Source organism: Dunckerocampus dactyliophorus, chromosome 4 (genome assembly GCF_027744805.1).
Source record: "Dunckerocampus dactyliophorus isolate RoL2022-P2 chromosome 4, RoL_Ddac_1.1, whole genome shotgun sequence".
NCBI classification, from domain to species: Eukaryota; Metazoa; Chordata; class Actinopteri; order Syngnathiformes; family Syngnathidae; genus Dunckerocampus; species Dunckerocampus dactyliophorus.
This window is the reverse complement of record NC_072822.1, coordinates 12,790,065-12,813,226: the sequence shown is the minus strand read 5'-3', so window position 1 is coordinate 12,813,226 and position 23,162 is coordinate 12,790,065. Positions and strand designations below refer to the sequence as shown.

The following is a 23,162-nucleotide window of genomic DNA, read 5'->3' as shown; positions in this document are numbered from 1 at the left end:
TTAGTATCAACTTTTCAGCTTTTTCTTGTTCCTTGTTCACCTAGTTTGGACACCCCTGGCTTACGTATTTTATTGAGAATGGGAAAGGTTACCAAATAACCAAAGAGTGTCTCCAGGCATCGCTTGTCAAAGGCTGGGCCGCTTGTAGAGGTATACTGCACGCTTCCGCATCTCGCCTTTTACAGCGGTGGTAATGCACACTCCCCAATCTTCTGGGGGTGTCCTGCATGTCTGGATCTCCGCTCCTGCAATAAATACTTTGCCTTTCGTGACCAATTGTATTTGATGATCGAGACACGCACAACAGGCAGTTCTTTAGCTATACAAGCACACGCTATGTGCTGTTTTTATGTGCAAATGCAACTGAAAGGAAGGCCTCCTGTCAAGTGTATTGTACTATTTTATGAGTTGTTGCTTTACACAGGACAGCATAAATGTTAGGTCTTACAGGGAAGGTTTTCAATACGTTTTATGTCTTGTTTTAAGAAAAATAACATGCAAAGGCTTGATAACATTTGTTTCCTTAAATATACAATACTTTCATTGCACACAATCAAAACGTTGATCGCCCTTTCAACATTATTGTTGCTATCTGTGGACAGAATGTGCAAGTAGGATCGGAAGAGTAACTATTATGAAACATTTTTCTAAATAAGGTGGTTACACTTTCCAATAATCAGTTCTTAGTCACAGTATCAGACAGATAGTGTGGATGGAAAGGTAAAGTGAACCCTAGCTACAAAATATAACACTTAATATCTATTTTGCCCTGTCTTCAGCACCACCTAATAGCTAACAGTGAACACGCACATGTGAGGGTTTTGTGCCCTAACATGCATGCCCTCTCCAGGGGCATGCTGGCGACACCAGCAACTGAACTGGGTCACACACTTGTGCACAGTAAAGACTGCGGCATTGGCAGCATGGTGAGGGCAAACGGGGGGCTGGATGTAGAGTGATTGGGCTTTTCTAGGCCAGGTCTCCTGACAATGAACCACTGTCTCGTGTGGCCAGCTAAAGGATAAAGGCTGTATTTTGGCCTGACATTATGGCTTCATGTTCCAGACACACACACGCGCGCGCACGCACACACACACACACACACACACACACACACACACAGCGCTAAACACATACAGTATCTTAAATCACACAATCAGGTGCTTGCCAATGCGTGAACACTGGCACACAAAACCACACACATAATGGTGGCCAGGGAGGCTTAGTTCAAGACCCCAGAATTTGATTCATCTGTGCCTTTTCCATTGCTGCTATAATAAAGCTGTATGCTGCAGATCTCCTCTGCAGCCTGTAGAGAAAGAGAGATCAGCTTGTGGACTTCAAAGAGGTTGCAAGTAGGTCACCACAAGCCACTGCAGTCAGACAGAGCACAGTGTTGGGTCTGAGACACTGCTCCCCCGTTCTCTTCTTGCTTCTACCACTTGTCTCTTACAACACTGTCCAACAATGTTTAATTTAGTGAAGAAGGGGCAGAAAAACAGAGACACCAAAAACATGTTTAAGTCGAAAACAAACATAAACACTATATATTGAAAATATACAAGTATTCTACTATTTTTACATAAGCTTTTGATAACTTGTCTAATAGTGGTTGAGGTACTCAGAATGGAAAAGCACACATTGTTGAATTATGCCAAATGCAAAATAGCATCTTCACTAGCATATATCATCTTAGTATTGTGCATTGTAGTATCAAACACAGTGGAATCCTATCATCCAAGTATCCAGCATCCTAGCATCCTAATATGTATTAAGTATGACCTGACCTGACCTCAGCAAATCTTTTTTTTTTTTTTTTTTTTTTTTTTTTTTTTAATTCTAAGAGATCGGAGTGTCTCTTTCTGAATGTTCTGAAATCCTTTTTCTATGCTAGTGTCGCACTGAGCTGAGGAATGCTGGCCGGAGGAGTTGATTTGATGATGTCTTGTAACTGATCATCAATTACATAGACAGAATTTTTAATAACAGGCGAGGAAAAGAGATGAAAAGTTGATAAAGCACCAAGTGCAACTTTCTTCCAATATGGCTTCAACATACAACCTCACCAAGGCTCTTGTCATGTTTCCATGCTGTTGTCCATTTACGATATACTATACCATATACTAATATACAGGCATGGAAAAAAATATTAGACCACCCTTGTTTCTTCAGTTACTTGTTCATTTTAATGCCTGATACAACTAAAGGTACCTTTGTTTGGACAAATATAAACAATGACAACAAAAATGCCTCATAAAAGTTAAATTTTCTGGCAGTACAATGCTATAGCTATTCATGTAAGAACTTAAGTGATTTTGGTTATCATCAAGAAAACCATGGACGTTTCTAGATATCAGCTCTTAAATTAAATTAAATCAGCTCTTAAGTACTAATACTCCGGATTCATATTACAAATTTAGCGCCAGTCATGCCAAAACCCCTCTTCCATTTGACGCTCACTTCAGGGTTGAAGAAGACACCCCTGATCTGCAACACAACAAAGAGTTGACTGCAAGACCTTTTGGGTAAACGTCCACAGAAACACCACATGAGACAAACTAGAACCTTAGAAAGAGAAGAGGGAAAAAATTAAAGATGAAAAAAAACTGAGTGAGAGAGAAGGGCAAGACTGAGCAAGGTCAAAATGAACAGAGAGCTGCAGGGCCACTTTACCTTTGAGAACACTGAAGGAAAGCTGTTAACATGAGAAAGCAACCGCCAACACATAAAGAGAGGGAGGGCAGGTAGAACGGTAAGACTGTAGGACATCTGGTGCTTACAATACAAGGTGTTCCATTTTTGAAATATAAACTACTGTACAATGTGAACCAAAGCATTCTGAGTATACAGTATGTTGCTTATGAAACATCATATAAAAGGCTGGTTCAATCCACTTCCAATCACTAGTGAAATATAACCTAGTCTTTTAAGATATGTCATGTTCATATCTGTTCCGGGTGACAAGATGGCGCCGGTGTGTCTGGCTCGCCGTTCCCCTCAGCTACCTGGACTGTAATTGGTTTTATCTTTGTTTTATTGTTTGTCGTGAGGACCATCGACTCTCTGCTGGTGTATGACCTCCAGGAATGACTTAAAATCCAGCACATTGTGGCCGCTTGTGCAAAACAAGAGCGCTGGGGGCCAAAGTGCATCCCTTGCACCTGGCTGACGTGCCAGAGTTCTTGCGGCAGGCGGAGCCGCTGCTTCCCAGGAAACGTACATGCTCGCACTTTTTCCCGAGGTGGTGCGGTTCCCACATAATGTTCCGAGGGACTATGAGGATTGTTTTCGCCGCTTCGTCTTTGAGCTTCTTCGCTTCCGTTGGGGCCTGGTCGATGCCCATCGCTGGGCAACACGACAGGCATTGTGCACTGCTCCCTCGCTGCCCTCATGGGACTTCAGGTGGAGTGAGCCCCTCCGGCCGCTGAGCCGGGCAGCTCCGGCGGCTCTTAAGGTTGCAACAAAGTGTGCACTCGTCAATGCAAGGTCAGTCTCAAATAAGACTTTTATCATCCAGGACCTCTTCAAATCGCATTCTTTGGATTTACTATTCATCACTGAGACCTGGATTAATGCCGATGAGTCCTCTGCCCTGTTGCCTCCCAATTGTACTTCCATTAACACGTCAAGAACTACTGGCCGTTGAGAAGGTATTGCTATTACTTTAAAAACGTCCTTACACCATAAGCCATTGCCGATGGTGTCTTTCTCCTCATTTGAGGTGAGCTGCTTCGAACCTCGACAAACTGAGCCGGTGTCGTGCGTGGTCATCTACAGATAACCCAAACACAACAAAGATTTTATTCAGGACTTTTCTGACTTTATCGCTGTAATGTTGATAAAGTATGACAGAATGTTATTATTCATTAATTAATGTTCATGTTTACTGCCCTTTTAAGCCTGTGGCGAAATCTTTTTTTAGAGTTAGTGGAGGCTTTTAATTTGCTGCAAAATGTTACTGGAGCTACGCAAATACACGGACACACTTTAGACCTCATATTGTCTTATGGACTTGCTGTCTTTGTGGGTGATGCAGTATTCTCAGACCACAGTTCCGTCATGTTTGATTTTGATTTACACTACAATATCACAGTGCCTGCTCCTGTTCGCCTTGGCCATTCCATCAAGCTTAACACGGCCGCTGCCTTTGCCCCTCTGTTCACCACTGCATTGCAGGCTCTAATGACCCCCCGACACCGCTCTTGACACTGAGAGGCTGATGAACTGCTTTACTTTTACCTGTGCTGATGTCCTGGACAGTTTAGCCCCTCAGAAAGCCATGCGCCCTAAAACCAAACAGGAATTGTGGCTCACGGATGTCACACAAGCATGAATGCCAAAAGGCGGCGCGCAGGTGAAAGAAAGACAGTCTGCAAGTTTCTTATGAAACCCTCCAAGTCATTTTGCGGTATGATCAGAATGTAGTGAAGGCTGAGAAAACAAAATACCTCTTGGATTTGATATCACACAATGTTAACAACCCACGTGTTCTTTTTAAAACTATTAATTGTGTTTTAAACCCCAGTCCATCCACTACACTGGAAATATCATGTGAGACTTGTGAAAATTTCTTGCACAGTTTTTTAATAATAAGGTTGCGTCTATACGAGCCAATATATCACCCGACTCTTTAAATTTGTCTACACTGACACAGTGCTCAAAAGTTGTTTTTTTTATCAGTTTTAACCTGTGTCACTGGCCTTTATTACAAAGACAGTTGATGGACTTCGCCCTCTTCCATTGACCCAGTCCGCCCTTGATTTTTAGGGAGGTGTGGGCAACTATTGGCCCCTATGTTTGTAATATCATCAACAGCAGCCTGACTTCTGGTATTGTGCCATCCTTTTGGAAGAAGGCTGCTGCTGAAACTTTGCTTAAAAAAAACATGTCTTGATCCTTCAATTATATCAAATTATCGGCCTATTTCAAAACTACCTTTTGTCTCAAAGATTTTAGAAAAAAGCGTTCTTGCACAGATACAGCCTTTTTTAGATAAAAATGAGATTTTAGACTCCTTCCAGTCAGGTTACAGGGCCTTCCATACCACTGAGTCTGCATTTTGATGTTTTTAATGACCTATTTTTAATGACAGATTCTGGTGGTTCAGCCATTTTAGTGCTTTTAGACCTGACTGCTGCTTTCGACACAGTGGACCATACTATTGTTTTATCTCGGCTGGAAAACTGTGTAGGTGTCAGGAGACTGCCCTTGAGTGCTTTAGGTCTTACCTGTAAGGGAGATGCCTGACTGTGGGACTTGGGAATTCCACCTTGTCCACCGCCCCCCTTGACTGTGACGTTCCTCAGAGATCAATTCTTGGGCCCATCCTGTTTGCTCTATACCTGGTCCCACTACTCAGAAAACATGGCATCTGCTATAATTTTTATGCAGATGACTGCCAAATTTACTTTCCACTCACAAAAAATTACCATGCCCCCCCCGACACCCCTTCTCAAGTGCTTAAGCAACATCAAGGTCTTGTTGGCTCAAAATTTCTTAGCGCTCAATGAGGGGAAGACTCAAGTTATCCTGCTCAATCACCAGTACCCTTTTGGACTTGGGCCCCCTCAAGAACCATGTATTGGATTTTAAACTTAATAAACAGATTAACGGCGTTTTAAAATCCTGTTCTTTTTAATCATTTTGGCTTTTATCTAAAAGTAAATCATTTTTATCTTTGCGACATTTCGAACAAGTCATGCACGCTTTTATTTCGTCACGTCTGGACTACTGTAATTGACTTTACTCTAGAATAAGCCACAAAGTCACTCTTACAGTTAGTCCAGAACTCTGTGGCACGGCTTTTAACAGCCCAATTTTAGCCTCCCTGCACTGCCTGCCTGTTCGTTTTAGAATTAATTTTAAGATTTTATTGATTGTTTTTAAGGCGTTGAATGGGCTGGCCCCACAATACATCTCGGACTTCATCCAAATTTACACTCCAGCACGCACACTGAGGTACGAAGGCCAGCTCCAACTAGTGGTGCCAAAGCCGACACTTAAGACCAGGGGAGACCGGGCTTCTTCTGTAGTCGGCCCCAAGCTGTGGAACACGCTCCCCCCTCATGTAAAAACGGTCCCCCACAATTGAATGCTCTAAGTCTCGCCTTAAAACCCACTTTTATTCTCTGGCTTTTAACTCAGCGTGAGTAGTGTGGTCCTCTGTGTCTTTTATTCTTTTCTTTTTAGTTTTAATTGGTTTTATTTATCATACATTTTATTTTATTTTTTTTTTACCTATTCTTGTATGTATTGCTTTTATTGTTTTAATTCTTGTTTTAAATATTTTCATGTTTTAAATGTCTTTGTTTTTATTTGATTTATTAGGTTTTATTATTTTCTTTTTAGTTTTAATTGTTTTTATTCATCCTAGTTTTTTTATTTTTAACTACTTCTTGTATTTATTGCTTTTATTGTTTGACTTCTTGTTTTAAATATTTTTCATGTTTTAAACGTCTTTGTTTTTATTTGATTTATCAGCTTTTACTGTAGTAATTTGTTCTTTTACTTTATTATTATTATTTATGGTTTTACTAGTCTGTGCAGCACTTTAGAAACAGTGTTTATAAAATGTGCTATATAAATAAAGTGGATTGGATTGGATATCATGCACAGAGTTGCATGGAGACAAGCTACTCTATGTCTGAAAATTAATGATTCTCTGTCCATGAATTAAAGGGACTGTATGCAGCAAGTTCCCTGGCTGCCCAGAGGGCACTTGCATTCAAAACTACTGCAAGCATTATATCATGCACTCTTCCTGCTTAAGTATGTAAGCTACGCCAGCTATGTAACACTTGCGCTAGTTATGTTTGCTGTCCGCTAATGACAGCGATTTGAAACAGTTAAGCAACTAATGTTAGCTATCGTTGAATATATAGCCTATATTGTAACAACAATATGAATGTATATTGTTGATCGACTCGAGACTGCTTTTGTGTCTGTGTGTGCGTGTGGATGCGCTACGGAAATCTATGTGAATGCCAAACAGCGGTGAGCGATGGATCGTCTTATTTGGGCTGAATGGCAATTTACAACAATTTTTAGTACCGTATTTTCACGACCATAAAGCGCACCGTATTAAAAGACGCAGTCTCAGTTACAGGTGCTATTTTTGTATTTAATACATACACAAGGCGCACCGTATTATTGGGCGCATATATGCACGCTAAAACATACAGTGACACTCAGAAGTCAGTGAAGAAGCGACAATGCTTTATTTCTTTAGATAAATTAAGAGCATAACTGTCATTCAGTTTATCAAACCCACTTGAAATCAGGATGGTCATCACTCAACACAACAGTCTCAGTCATGGTGCACAACTAAAAACATCACACAGCAACGCAAAAACAGACAAGACACTACCGCTACTTTTGCAGAACAATAACTAACAACTATGTAGCTCAAACATGTAACTTTAAGAGCATTTACACCAAAACACGACCGCAAAGCACGCTGGGGAACAGGAAGTGCTCCCAGCAATGTTACAATACGCTAGCATGCATGCTATTGTATATTTTTAAAAAGCCAGCGAGAGCAAAACTGAGTTCGGTTGTACTTTATTGAAGTATTTAACAATGTACTCACGTTATTTTTGATCAATCCTCATCCACAAATCCATCAAAGTCCTCATCTTTTGTATCCCAAATGAACAGCGGGGCAAGTTCTCCATCAAACACGCCAGGTTCCCTGTCGTCATTGTCAGTCAGTCTCGTTGCCGTGCGGCGCCTCAGAAATGATGCTGGCTTTTGTGAAAGCTCCAACAGCAGTGCATCAGACGCGTTAGCCCAAGCATCCACAATCCATTAGTGAAGCTGTGTTCGCTAGCTGTCATTCATCGCTCCCACGCCGCTCGCAACTTAACTTTAAACGCCGTGTTTACATCCATTCACAAATTGTGGCGAAACTCGCACGGCGCTGCCTCCCAGTGTTGGTGAAGCTGTGTTCATTAGCTGTCATCTATCGCTCCCACGACGCTCGCAACTTGACTTTAAACGGCGTATTTACACCGATGCCCAGCGATTGGCGTTCCTTCGTCAAGCCTCCCGGAATAACGATAAGCTCCCAGTTCATTTGCTGCACTTGTGACGCACTCGTCCTTCCAGCCCCTTTGCTTGGTCCGACTGGAAACTTTTCTTTAGAGAGCATTTCCTCTTAAAAATCACCACAGGTAGCAATTTTTGTCCATTACCATGGCAACCAAGCACAACAGTAAAAGCCGACTTCTCGTGCCCCGTTGTGTGTGATGTCGAAAGTGAGAGGCACGTCGTCCATGTTGATGATGTAGTTGGGTAGTAGTTGTCTGCAATGCTTTTACTGCAGTAGAAGCAAAAGATGGCCAGCTTCCTTGTAATCCGCTGAATGTTGCTGCGCCACGGTAGTCCTTGCCGGGATGGATAGATGGCGCCATTTCATATAATATACTTATATAACTACCGGGGTGTGCCTTTAACGTCCTCAGTCACGTCCACGTCCCCTTCCTCTATACAAGCAGCGTGTCGGCAGGAGACGCTCCCAGTCGAGCGGAGCGCTCATAAAAGTCACACAGCAACACTTACAGATTTTGGAACTCGGTACACACATACAGCGCTCCGCATTATAAGGCGCCCCGCCCATTTTGGACAAAATTTAAGACTTTTAAGTGCGCCTTATAGTTGTGAAAATACGGTACAATAGTAGATTTCATTTCATGCTCATGTACAACCTGTTCTATAAAACCACAATTAGTATCATACTAGCCGGTGGTGGTGATGTTATATTTTTTTGGTTGAAAAAAAATGTAATCTTGAGCCCGCTGCATACCATCCCTTTAACACTCTAGAAAACCGCCTTATTGTTTGGTACCCCAATGGGAGGATGCAAAACAATGGTATGCTTAAAAACAAACTAAACCAAACCTTGGCAGAAACTAGGCTAAAGACATCTCAGGACATCCCAACTAGGATGCAATTTTATGTTCTTACGTTGGTTGTATTGGCTTATGCCCTAGTTATATTTGTATGTTTATGTATGGGTATGCGAATAACTCTTTTTTGTCACTGTACTCATGTCCCTGGGTGTGCACCGCACTGTTTGTGTGTGTTTCTGAGCAACGGATGACGTTTGTTTGACTGACATCAGGGGTGACAGCAGCACAGTGGCATATGGTAACCGCCTGCTAACCACTAAAACTTGACATCAGCGCAAACAAGTCAGCCAAACATGGCATTGTGCGCTCCTGAGAGGGTTAAGGAATAGGCTGTCAGCATACGGGAAGGAAATAACACCTATCACTGGTATCGTAATACCTGATAATAGAAGCAAGAAGCCAAACCGAATGCACAGTTTGGCGATGAATCGGGTAATGATAAGATGACAAGTTACACAAGAGAAGTGTCGAGGCAGCTAACAGATTGTCAAATCCTTGCACCAACGGTTTACAGCTTTTAAGATAAAAGGCTTTTAACATAAAAAATAAAAAGTAGATCTTGCATTAGCACTATTCATTAACACCTTATCATATTAAAACAGGTGTCAGGTTGAGTCTCATTATCTAGTGTAAATGGTACATGATGAGGATATATATTGGTGGGTACAACCACAAAGACGCAAACAATTATCTAACAGCAGAACAAATTTGAATACTGCAGTCATCTCATGTCATTGTTTCTTTATTTTTTTGCAAAACACATCTTAAGAACATAGAAATTATCTAAAAAAATAGCTTGTACCCAAACACGCAGGGCACTATCAGGCTGATTCTGGAATAAATTATATTCAGTCTATGTTTAATCTATATGACATAATCTAATAAACTAGAGTTTATTTTACTATGCATTGAATACTTCAATAAAACTATACTTATCTGGGAACAGCCAAGCCAACTTCCAGCATTCATTTTCATTTCTAACCAAAGAGCTCACACTAAAACTATTAACAGAAAGATTTGTTGTGTTGTTTGCCTCTAAACCCTGCGTGCCCCCCAGGACCTTGGTAACCCCTATTTAAGCACTGAGTTTCCTCTCATCGATCAAAGTGTGCCACGCACAGTACAAGAGCAGGAGTTTACAGCAGGATTCAACTTTGACCCAAGAGATGCTCAGTGGCTGATCGTGTATGTGTGCGTGTGTTTGTGTGCTGGAGTGTAAATGAACGGGGGGTAACCTATCCGCTCACCACTAGCTTCTCACAAAACTCAATTTCCCCCTGGAACATCCACAGCTAAGCACTTTTAACCTCCACAAACCTGCAGTGATGGAAGGTACGTGTCAACTTTACAAAGGAACCGGTGCACATACCCAAAAGTGCACACACACCATAGTACAAGCTGACAAATTGCTGAGAAGATCATGGTGGATTTTTATGTGCGAGTACTTGTCTTTTTTTCTTTTTTTTCTTTTGGTTAGTGTGTGTTGGCTGGAGACGAGCGTTCCCAAGGAGAGAGTGAAGAGGCATCCAGCACACACAGCCTCAGGCCCTCTGGAGGAAAGACTAAACAAGACCTTCCCATTGGGACACACACACACCGCCTACAGCTGCAAATGACCTACTACCCACCTCACACACACAACACATGATGATATATTACTTTTTTTAATTTCAAGAGGAAAAAAGTATGTACTTCCTGATTATGTTCCAAGATTGGATCCTTTTTTTCCTCTTTGTGTGCTGTTTTTTAGCATTATCCTCCTCTGGGCTGCGTGGTTTCATGAGCAGCCAAATGAGAACCTTTTTCATGCTTTCACACAAATGGTTACAGTACATTTGAATCTTTGTTTTGCTTAACTCAATGAGAAAAGCAGCCGACTATGGAGGTCTTCTAACACACTATGAGGACAATATTAATGAAACACCTTGCCATTATAAAGGTATCTACATTTAGAAAGTGATTGTGATGTACAGTATTAAATGATTCCCTTTTTTTCTTTAAGAACTACATATGCTTTTCACTGGTCCATGGCCTTTGTCTGTGTAGTGTAAACACTAAAAGTGAAGAGAACTGAACTTGCCTAGACTCCATTCACAAGCACTTGCTTGGTGTGCACCAAGATTCGGAGGTTTGTGTTCACACTGGATCAAACTAATGATTATGTGTACTGGCAGCCAGAGCACGGTCATAACCTGCTGGTTTGCAAGAATAAACCTCCACGCACTTTCTTTTTCAGACTATTTTCTAGGGAACACATACAGTCTTTTAATTTGTTCAATAATCATTTACAAGTGTGATTTAATATGTATTGTTTATTTATTTATAGCATAGTGAAACATGTATGCTATAATAGTTACTTCTAGGTTAGTCTAATTGGGAAAAAATATACAAAAAGTTAACAAAGATCATAAAATTACTTAACCAGTGAATGTTGAACTTTACGATGATGTGTTTAAAGTCATTTGTAGGCTACATGGGTTGGTTGTCCAGATAGATCAATGTCTTTTGTTGATTTGTACTGACTGAAATGAGGAAACTGCGAATTGAAGACAATGCTAATTTAAGGCATCTATTCTAAGTGGGTAGCATCAAACATCATGCCATCAGTTTATAGAGTTGCTCATTCGCCATTTGCCAGACACTGACAGAAACATTTTCACAATTCCATGATACATGTTACGCCACATTACGCTGCATACAAAATGGTATCCTAAATGTTCACAGTGCTGTTAATTTGGCAACTTGAGATGCCCATACATGCTGCACTTTGACAGATTATGCTGTCACAGACTGTGCCACATCAAACATTGACACTTTTTATTGTTGGTTATATGAAACCAGTAGCGTGCAGTCAGGGCCAGCAAGGCATTCTTTGCTGGCCTAATTACTACCAGAAGTACTGACGTACATTTAAAAAAACTTAAATTGTAATATCTGTTCCATGACATTACATTAATTTATTCCCAACAGCCTATTATGGTCATTTGGTAGCGTGCACTGCTTCCAGCAATGTATATTTATGTTAGATGTTTTTGTCCAATCACATTTCAGCTTCTATGCGTTTCCATATCAATGCAATCTGTCCAGGGCCTTCAGAATCAGGAGTGCTGGCCCCTGTCACATACACACTACTAGCAAAAAGTTTTTTGTTTTTTTTTTGCCAATCAAACTTCAAATTCGCCTCTCAAGGCCAGCGAGCCAGTCCACAGTGACATCAGCACAGAAGAAGTACGAAAGCCCAAACAAGATTCAAGAAGGCCAATCAACACCTTGAGAGACAGAAATAACACAAATCAAAATACTACAAATCCATTGCTACTGTGCATTCATAGTATAACTATAAAGTGGTCATTCATCAGTGGCTTGTGAACAACAGTGTGCCAGAGAAAGCCTGAGGGTGTACATATCTTCTTAATACTGTCCTCTGACTGACGAAGGCACCCTGCCAAGAAAAACTTGGACAATCAATATACTGCTACAAGGTGTATACACACACACACACACAAACACATATATATATGCATGTGCCAAACACTACAGAGATGATGTACAGATAGAAAAAAAACACGCAACAATCAGCTGCATGTTCACACAGTCTTGCAGTGTGAGTGCACTCACATGCATGCATGCTGAAAAACACTTAATATGCAAATTTTTTTTTACTACAGGGAACGCATTGCATTGTTCATTTGGACACGGGTAGGTTGCAGAAAGATAGATAAATAGGTCTCTAGATATATAGCTTGCATCCCAGTTGATGAGATTTCACATACACAGCAGCAATGCTGTTAGGACAGGGAATACCACCACAAAATAATGTTTTCTCTCCCACTGATCAATTTTTAATTTGGCCCGTGCAGCCGAGCCCTTGGCGGGCCTGGCCCCGGTAATTATGGTGGGTTATTGACAGCTGCCTTCCCGCGGGAGGCTATTTAAAAGAGGTTTAACCCCAGAGCAAGTCCAGGCCCTGCATCTGCCTTTGAAGGTGTCAAGTGCATTGATCTGAACTGCGGGATGTGCTGGGACCTCTCCACCTGCAGGTGTGTGTGCGTGTGTGTATATCGGTTGTACCGCTGCTATTACAAGGCCATAGTGAGTCAGAGCAGGTTTTGACCCCCCCCGGCCGCACATCGACATAGAGAAGCTGTCCTCTGGCTAAACCAAGATGGTTGGATAGAATGATACCTGCTGGCCTCTACGGCCACCTGATGCCCCAAGATAGGCTGTACAGACACTGTACGTTCAATGCTATCACAATACCTCTAACACGCGTACAAAACCACAGCTTGCGGGGAAATAGAGGAAATAATGAGAATTGAGGAGGAGGGGAGAATAGTGTTTGGAGACACAGATTGACAACCAAGAAGTGCAGTGCAGAAGGCCTTGATACAACGCAGGCCCAAGTGAAGGTGCCGTGGCTAATGTTGAAAGAGACATCATAACTTAAGTAGAAAAAAACTCAAAAGGAGTAGAGGGAGGTCACAGGACTCAACTTAAAAGAGGGCTTTTTGAGACAGTGTTTGAGTTGGTCTGCCTCACTGCCCCCTTTCAGCCTCCCATTGAAATAGCGCGGATACAAACCCGAAGGCTTTTGACACCCTTCTGAAAACACCACACCCCCTCTCACTCACGGGGTCTCCAGAGGGGTGAGAAGGTTGGAGGCAAGGCAAAGCCATAGATCTCTGGTCATATTTACATCTTTAAGTTTATTCCTCAAAGGTTAAATTGAGGGCAACTGGACTTGTCCTTGCAGATGTTTCCCCTTTAATCCAAAACCAGTTGCCTTTGATTTAGCATGTATTGATTACCAGGACCTGGATATTGATAATCTACACATACATTTTCCCTTTAGATTAGATGATTTGTGAAGGTAATTTTCATACTGTCTGACCTACTATTGTTGATGGCTTAATTCACACACCAGGAATGTACAAGTCTAAGTGTACAGTGGAACCTTTAACGTCAAACACAATCTGTCAGACGGTGGTCTGCAGATTTGTGCTTATTTTCCCAAATTGCCACCTTTAGAGGTTATATAGTTAGTATTCTTAACTGCCATACAAGTAGTAAAAATAAGTTACTTTGCTGTACACTTAAAACATGACATTGTGTGCTCCCCTTTAACTGTGATGAGGTGTGACGGGCGCAGTGATGAACATGCAGAGAAAGGATGACTTGCATGTGCCTGCAGCAGTGGGTTTCTTCATAATAAGACAAAACTTAATTTGCGATGTACATTTTGTACTTCTCTTATTATAATATTGAGCCAGGACAAAGACGTGTTTTAACAAGTTCAAGTTCTATGGCAACCAACACACTTTTTCTCTTTGAAATTACTGCTACCCTTCTATGGTGGAAACACAATGTGGTGTTATTTCTTCAGATGGTCAACTGAAGACGCTACGACTAAAACTTTTTTCCTGTTCCTGCTATGGAATTTTGTATTTCACCACCATAAATTGTCTCCAGGCAGAACAGCCATGATGACAACATTTTTCATGTGCATCCCAGACACCAAAAGTCAAGTCCTCTAACTCCAATCTATACAGAGAGAGTATAACTAATGATCCCACCTCTCGATACTCCTTGATTATTCTGACAGTAACCCAGCAATCGACTCTCTCAATCTCCCTTTTGTCCTGCCTCTCTTTCAAAACCCTCAGCGCCCACCCTCCACCATCTCAGTCTCAGGATGCAGAGCAGTGACAGGGCCAGAAGGTAATGATACAGCTGCCATGGTGCAACAAGCAGACCTGTCGACTGTCAGGAATTGAAATCATGAAGGAATAAGCTGTCATTAAGAGGCCTTCTCCCAGTAGTGGAGCTGTCAGATGCTTGCCTTCTGCCTACTCGCTCTCTCTCCCTCTCTTTTTGTATACTAGCATCTATCCTCTGCCTGTCCCACCCCATTTGCAGTCTCACTCTTCTGATTTTGCTCTTTCTGCTTCAATCTTCTTCGTGCAGCTCACTTTCTCCTCTTCTCTGCTGCCTTCAAACCAATCATAAACCACCATCCCAACCAACTTCCTATCCCTATATCAGATTCATCTTTTCCACCTATTTCCCCAACTCTGCGGAGTAAGCTCCTCTCACTTGTCATTTAAGAGACTATGGGACTAACCACTTCCACATGCACACACGCACACAAAGTCAACACACAGATCTGCACACGCAGCACAGAGACTTTCAAATGACGAAACCACACCTGGTGCTGGATGTGTCGATGTGATTGTGTACACAAACCAATACACATTCATGTGCAGGTACACATTAAACAAACATTGTGTCATTTTAGTCATGTGCCGTATTAAGACTCCTACCTATCTAAAGTAGGCCTGCTATAAAAAGTGAAGGTCAATAAAGATAACACTAAGGATGGGCATTTAGTTGATTAATCAGTCGAAAAATAATTTGCTGTCAACTATACTGTAATTTGTATCTAAAGAGGAACAACATGACACCAGACACCTTTGAAAAGCTATGGAAAGTAACACTGACTCAAACTCCTCCTGACATTGGCATCAAAACAGGAGTTCAGAACAGTCAGAAAGGTTTTCCCATCCCATTCAAATTAAAATCTAAAATATAACAATTTATTTGAAAAATCTACTGATAATGTCTGTAAGGTAATTTCTTCAAATGCCTACCTCTAGTGTGGTGTCAAGATTGACTTTATAATGTTATAATGTTCATGTGTGGTGGGAAAGGCCCCCCTACCTTGCACCATCAGCTATTTCTCCCACATGCACACTGATTGGCAGTTGTGATCCCATCAGAAGTGAGAAAAGGCTGACTAGCTCTCAAGGAACATGGTTAAGAACGTCTGAACGGCGTTTTAAAGCGTTCACGTGCTGACAGGCACATACACACACACTTTATATGTGAACACACAAAGTAGGGCTGTTAATTCGGTGTGTGTCAGTGTGTAATCATGAGGGTGTATTTTGTAAAGCCAAAAGCGCTCCCTATATTCTCCCCTCAATGCACTCAAATTGACCCTTTGCTGAAGGCTTTGAATTTCCAATCCACTTCCCAGGAGTAACTTCACAAGAACTGCACTAGAGGCAATACTTTTTTACTGACAAATGTTTGTGAAAAAGTGCATAATATAAACATCAAAAACGATGCTTAAAAATAATGTAGGATTGTGATGTCAGAGATACAGACATACCACATATAGTAATCATTTACAAAACAGTTTAAATAAAATATCAATGCAAAAAAGTAAAGTTTGTATTACATTTTAAATTATTCAACATTTCTTTACGGTATAGTATGATATTTGCTGAGTAAGTCAACAAAAGCTTTAACAAAAGGTTTAATATTTCTGTATTCTTATTCTCATGGCATTGACTCGATCACAGCTGGACTGCTCTGGTTGTCTTAGAAGACCTTCTCATCTGAGGAGGCTTCATCAGTTCATGTTCAAAGAGGTAGGTAGATAGGACAGCGCTATTCCGATTGTATGAAGTATATTCTGGTACACTTCAACCTGGTAACACCCTGAGAGAAAGGCTGGTACACTCCAAACACTGGACACCCCATACCCAGAAAAACAATCTGATGCATGCTGTCTAGTGCAGTGATGAATGCACTGATTTATATAATGATCCAAGCAGCAACTGAGCAGGCACATGTCACACCACTGGGCTAACTCTAAATTGAATCGTGGATGTTGTACCATCCCCTCAGACTAGAGCTGTCTTATCTAGCCTTTGGGCATGAACTGATGAAGCCTGCTTGCATGAGACAAAATATCTTCAAAGGCAACCAGAGGCCTAGAGTGGCTAAACATACCTGGGCTTGTGCTCATGATGCAGCTCAACCAAACCTAAATTTCCCAAACAGAGTTTAACGGTACTAAGATGGTGGTTATCAACTTACTTTGTCAGTTTTGTGGTCAGTGCACGTTCACATAAAATGGGGGGGGGGGTTGACATCATATTTTTCTACTTCCATGCAAAAACGGCGCAATCACGGCCAGTGTACTTTAGACAAGAGGAGCAAGTAATTATAATGGAGCGTTCAAAAGATTATCACTGCCCGAAAATGCTGAGCGTGTAAATGCGTAATATAACACTGATTATCAGACTATACCCTTAGTGTTTTAATTTCTGAAAGCTCAACATTGTGCAACATCAACATATTCATAATTATCCATTTAAAACACAAACGGTCTTTTTCATCTTTGAAATATGTCTGTATTTTTTATCATACGTATTTTACTGCTTTATAAAAATCATATGCTGTACCTGGCGATGACTGCTAGATGGCAGTGTTAACGTGTTTTGTGACTTTGTGACAAGTCTTTGCTTTTTGTTAGAATAAAGAAGTGATTTCTTCCAGTTGATCGATGCCTCAGAGAGCTTATTACGAGGGGTGTCACAAGACTCTCAGTTCACGAGACGAGACGATACTCAAGATTGTGTCTACCCAACAAGACGAGATTTTGACAATTTTAAGAGTACAATGAAAAAATATCAAAAATATATGATATTGTATTTGTATATATATATATATATATATATAACAATATATATATTACAATATACAGATGTCGTGTGTGTATGTGTAATAGGTAATATGTAATACTGTATATACTGCAATTTATTCATTTAATTTCTACTACATTATCTTGCATTGCTCCTCACGAGGCTACAATCTTCTGCACTCTTGGGTGTATGCCAGCAGCCCCGCCTCCAGCCACCGAGACAAAGATGACTGACAAAAGGGCTCACTTCGTTCATGTCGTTGTTCTATGGAACAAACGTGCCAGTGTGCTGAACTCAATGAGTGAACTCTCTTCCTGCCTGTTTGGAGGCGGGAGATGAGGAAAACAGACAAGCATGCACATGGCAATATATTGAGGCTGGAAAAATGATCTAGTTCATTTTCATTTACGTGTGGTTAAATGATTTATTTATTATCATCACTGGCCTAGCGCCCACGAGAGAGCTTTTTTCTCTGAATGAGAAATCTTGTCACATTTTAATCGATGATCTTGTGACACGAGATCTTGTGGTATCCCTACCTATTCCTCCAGCAAATATTATAACGGGTTGAGTACTCAGGACTGCTGCGACATATACATCAGCTCAAAAAGTGAGAAATTGCAGCATATTTCCTTGGCTGAAAATCTACATCTGTAATTTCATCAGGGAATGCTAGCGGACCAGTGAGATCTTGAAAAAGCCACTTCTGTCGTAGTGCTGAATTAGTCTCGCTCCCAGGTCCACCAGATTCTTAACAAATGGTGATGCATTCTCTGAATGAGTTACACAGTGAAACAGCAGCGCTTTTATAGCCTACGTTACCATGGTGATGTAGCCGCATTAAAAGAGAGCCCCCTTCATAGTACAGGTAAGCCTGGCTTTAGACTCAACAGACCTCACTAACCCACTAAACTCCCTTAGCAGTACACCCTGTTCTTGTACATTCACTTCAAACGGCATTCGCACAAATTTCATGCACTGATGGACTGAGCCACAAACACTGTCGAAATAGATGCAGACAGCTTAAAATTGACTACAAATGTGACACCGCAGTACAAAGTCTGTCTGTGTAAACACCTGGATGATGATTTGTCGGAGTGCAGGAATTCTTGTTTACTATGATGAACGAGCAAAACTCGCACTACCGTGTTCTCTATATCTAGCTTGTCACTTTGGCTCTCCCCAGCACACTGCTTCCTTCCACTGCAATTCCAGCCTAGCTAAGCGCAATTCAAAGACACTCTCCGAGTCGCTGAATCATCCGTGGACATGCAGGAATGTAGCACAAACAAATCCAGAAGTCGTGCACAGCAGGAAAAGGGCTTTACAGATGGATGCAGTGGAGGGACGAGGGGGCAGAGGGAGAACAAGAACTCCCCTAAGTCAATTTGAACAGCAGGCCGATGAAATTACACAGGTAGAGGTGGTCAGCCTTGACAAATGAGCAAAGAGGTGTGGATGAAAATTGTAAGAGAGGCAGAGGCCCCTTTTGGTTGCATTTACACATGTACATGTGACACATGAGTAAATAACTGCTTGTGCTTAGTGCTCACAGGTGTGTGACCAGGGACCCTCTTAATTGCAAACAATATCTAATTAGGGATACACAAAAAAGGTGAAAGCATTGGGCATGTTTGTCAAACTACCTGATTTTCAATGCAATCACATACAGTATATGATGCCTATTTAACCCAATCAAATGTGGTCCTCGGGTTATGAGCAAGTTCCGTTCCTACGACTGTGATTTAAGTTGAGTTTTAATGTAAGTCACATAATATAGCTAGATAAAGGTCTAAGTCACTCACACTGTACATAGAACACATTAAGGACAAATAAAATACACTCACAAAAAGATCAAATGCATGAATTGGACCGGGCATGCTGTTAATGTTCATTTCTCCACTTCTCCATTGAGCATTTTAGATCTCTAATTTCACTTCACTTTTCGCGTTTTTTAGTTAAGACAATGGATTTGAGGTTAAGCGGCATAGAAGATCGATGGATGGACAGCAAGGGATTTGGCTGATTTGGCTGCTTGCCGTAGGACTACTGCAGAAAGCGAGAGAGCCGACGCTGTTCAATTCTGACACGGATTCACCAAGCGTTGGATTGTTCACCCACTAATAGGAAACGTGAGCTGGGATTACACCGTCGTGAGACAGGTTACTTTCACCCTATTGATGATGTGTTCTGTTGGATGAAAAATTAAACAAATATATCTGTGTAACGTCTTTCTGTGCAGTAAATATCTCATTTTACATGTTTCTATATTTCTGAGGTATAACGTTTGAGTGTAGTTGCTGTGTGATAAGCGCATCGTAAGTTTATTCATAGCTCATGATTGGCTCCTATCAAATAAAGAGCTGACTGGTCCTCACGGACTTGTGTGCGTCGCATATGCCACTTTATGATGTGAATATGTGCGGCTTATACACCAATGCGGCTTATATAAGAAGAAATCTTTTTTTTCCTCTAAATTTAGTGGGTGTGGCTTATCCACAGGAAATTACAATTGACTATAGGTCATCCTTCATTCAATTCACTATTCATTTATGGAACAACTCTCCACTATGTGTGAGGTGTACCTGTTTTAGTTTAGTTTAGTTTAGTTGAAACATGCATACAAGGTCAAATTGAAGTATATCTTATATTTGCAGGTCCACAAATCAACACGTAGGAAATGTTTCTGGTAGAAGAAACATATATAATAATAAGAATTTATATACGTTAATCTGAAATATCACACAATACATTTTAAATATGTGCAACCAACCAGCGTAAAGTACAAATGATATGTACTATATACACTGTCAATATTTAATGTGTGAATGCTGACCAAGTTTATTACATGTTTACTATTTATTAGTATACCTCTCAAGTTGCACTGATTGTACAAACTTGATGTACATTTAAATGCATATGTTATATACATAATAATGATACATGTTGTGGAAATATGCTGCTGTGTCATCTTAATTTCCCTCGCCAAATTGCTGAATATATCTCTGTTCAATGAAATGAAAATCAATTACATTTAAGGTATGTAAGCATTAAAAAATACCAATAACAACTCCATGTTTTTGAATGATTTCGAAACCTCCGTCTGTCCAAGGTATCTCCTCAAGTAAAGTGTCACACTTATGGTGTGTTTTGTCAGTGCTTTGTATTCTGATTTGATCACAGCTGATTTTGAGTGAGAGGTGGGGTACACCCCAGACTGGTAGCCAGTCAATCACAGATTACATATAGACAATCATTCACATTACCGATGGCACTTTGACCAGTGGGCATGTCAGAGTCGCTGTTTAAGCTAACATAAAAATATCCTACCTCCATGGCTCTGGTGATGAAGGGGATCTGCGTTCCTGAGTCCAGGTCCTGGTTGATGATGAGTCTTCGAGCCCACTGACCGGCCCGCACCACACCGCTGCCCTGGATCAGCACCAGTAGCTTGGATGGGTTGGACAAGGCATTGGGGCTTAGGTAGACAAAAGTAAAAGGCTCATCCACAGTGGCGTCAAGCTGATGTAAAAACATAGAAACATAATTTAGTCATATTGCTGTTTGAATCACAGCCAAAAAAGCTCTTATGTCAAGAAATATCTAGACTCCTCCAATTATGAATGTTGCTTTTATGTGCTACATCTCCTGTTTTAAATAGGATTGCATTGACACTTTTCAGTCAGTCAAGAATGTCAAGTTGTGACTGCATTTAAAGCTTCGATTGATGTTGCCTGAAAGGCTTCATTGTGAAAAGTATCACTGATTGCATGTGTTTACAAAGGCTCAACCTTCACTTGGATGGATTTTATGATTTGAAAAGCTAAAATGCGTCATCACACTAACCATGAAGAGAAATAAGCAAGTGATTAAAAGTGAGACAAAAAGTGATACAGAGGATAAGTGAGTGTGTGTACATGCGCTCCCTGGTACGGCAAGAAGAATCTCAAAGCAGACAAACACCGTCCATAAAAGCCATGGGTGGCAGCTGCAAGAACGTAATCCAAGCAGACAAAGAGAACAGAGTGGGGGAGAAAATCTTGCCCTTTCATTCTCCGTTTCTCCTCATTCCCTCTCACTATACTTGGCTGCAGTTAATCTTCTTAAAAACGTTGGTCACAAGTTCAATACAACGCAGGTGGATGGACCCACCACTAACAAAAAACTACACACGCCTTATACTAGTACACGCAGGCAGGTGGGCCACAGAAAAGCAGAACAGAGACATTTGCTGTGGAATAATGATATAAATAGTCCAGGCAGATAAACCAGTAAATGTGTATGGGGCTAATGAAAGGCGCAAAATCCCTAGCTAGGGGTTGATTTATGGACCCTGTTAGTACTGCTGCTAACTCTGCTAGAGCTAACATTCCTCTAAAAGCAGTCTGAAAAATGATCACAGCTTTAATAAACAGACAGACCGACAGATAGACTAGATAGATAGACTAGATAGACAAGATAGACTAGATAGATAGATAGATAAATAGATAGATAAATAGATAGATAGATCGATAGATAGATAGAGTTGGGCTATATACAGTACAGGGGCAAAAAGAGGCAAAACATGCAAACATGCTTTCAACAACAAGTAACAGGGATCAAGTGTGTTCGCTGAGCTTGGATGATCTGGCCAAAGAATATCTCCACAAGAGTAGAAAGTTCCTCTTTTAGAGCACATGAATGCAAAACAGATTAAGCAGGCTGCACTGCCGGGCCCTTGAAAGAACACGTCACAAAGCAGTTTGTTGAGGAGACACTTTTACACAAAGGATTTGGGCATAGGAGGGCGGCAACAGAAAAAGAGGAAATAAGGAAAATGAGACTGATAGAAAGAGAAGGACAATGATTTCTCACAAACGTATTCTCTGTATGCTGTTTTCAGTATCCTATGATAATGCATTTAAGTCCATTTTCATATTCAATACTCTTTACTCTCCAATGGCATAAATCAAAAATATAAAAGGTCTTTTTTTCCCCACTCAGTACTTACTGGTAAAATTGCTTTAGTCAGGTTGCACTTTGTCTCCAGCAGCTCATAGACATATTGAGTGATAATCTAGAGAGGGGAAAAACATGCACAAGAAGATGTAACATCAGTAAAATTGTTGGATGGCATCTTCAAATTGCTGTTGGTATAAATTAAAAGAAGGCTTTTGGTACAATAAGTCCAGGTAATATCAACCACATGATAAATCATACCCCATTTTTCCACCATGGTCCATGTGCTTGAATCTTAGTGTGAGAATGTTGAGGTTGTAAGTACCAGAAGAGGAAATCTCCAGGACACAAGAAGGGCTGATGTAAGTTATGTTTATCCCTGCAGCCACAGCACTAAAGAACCTTGTATACGAGTCATTCCAACCCCAGGACAAGACTTTCATGCTTCAGTGACGTTAACAACTTTCTATTCAATTTGTCTCGTTTCCCCCCCCCCTTCCCTTTTCTCTCCCATGTCTTGCTCAGCTTGGTTCTGCAGTCCCAGGCTGATGAGGAAACAAGGGCTAGTGGCGGCACCACAGCAACAAAGCGTGTCCGCATCCCAGTCACGCTCGCTAGTCGGAGGTCGACCAACTGAGCCCAAACACAAACAAAAATCAATCACTGACTGTCTCACAGCTGAGTCATCATCTTTAGATTCAATCTTAGGCGGAAATGATGTGGATTTGTACGCTGACTGTTATGTGGCTGAAGGTTCACATCTTCAACTCGATGGTTCATGCAATCATAACTTACTGTAATTGGCTAACTAGATGCAATATAA

General features: G+C 41.0%; 1 protein-coding gene across 4 annotated transcripts in view; it reads right to left on the bottom strand.

Annotated features, from left to right (window-relative positions):
• fam172a (family with sequence similarity 172 member A) overlaps nucleotides 1-23,162 on the bottom strand; it is a 190,853-nt gene that overhangs the window by 142,238 nt on the left and 25,453 nt on the right. For 3 of the 4 annotated variants that reach the window (XM_054772501.1, XM_054772504.1, XM_054772500.1), the window contains exons 5-6: nucleotides 22,392-22,457; nucleotides 20,732-20,923 (exon numbers count right to left, since the gene is read on the bottom strand). In XM_054772501.1, coding sequence (XP_054628476.1) covers nucleotides 20,732-20,923; nucleotides 22,392-22,457 — 258 coding nt within the window. The remainder of the gene's footprint in view (nucleotides 1-20,731; nucleotides 20,924-22,391; nucleotides 22,458-23,162) is intronic. The other variant, XM_054772503.1, reaches the window with a different exon arrangement.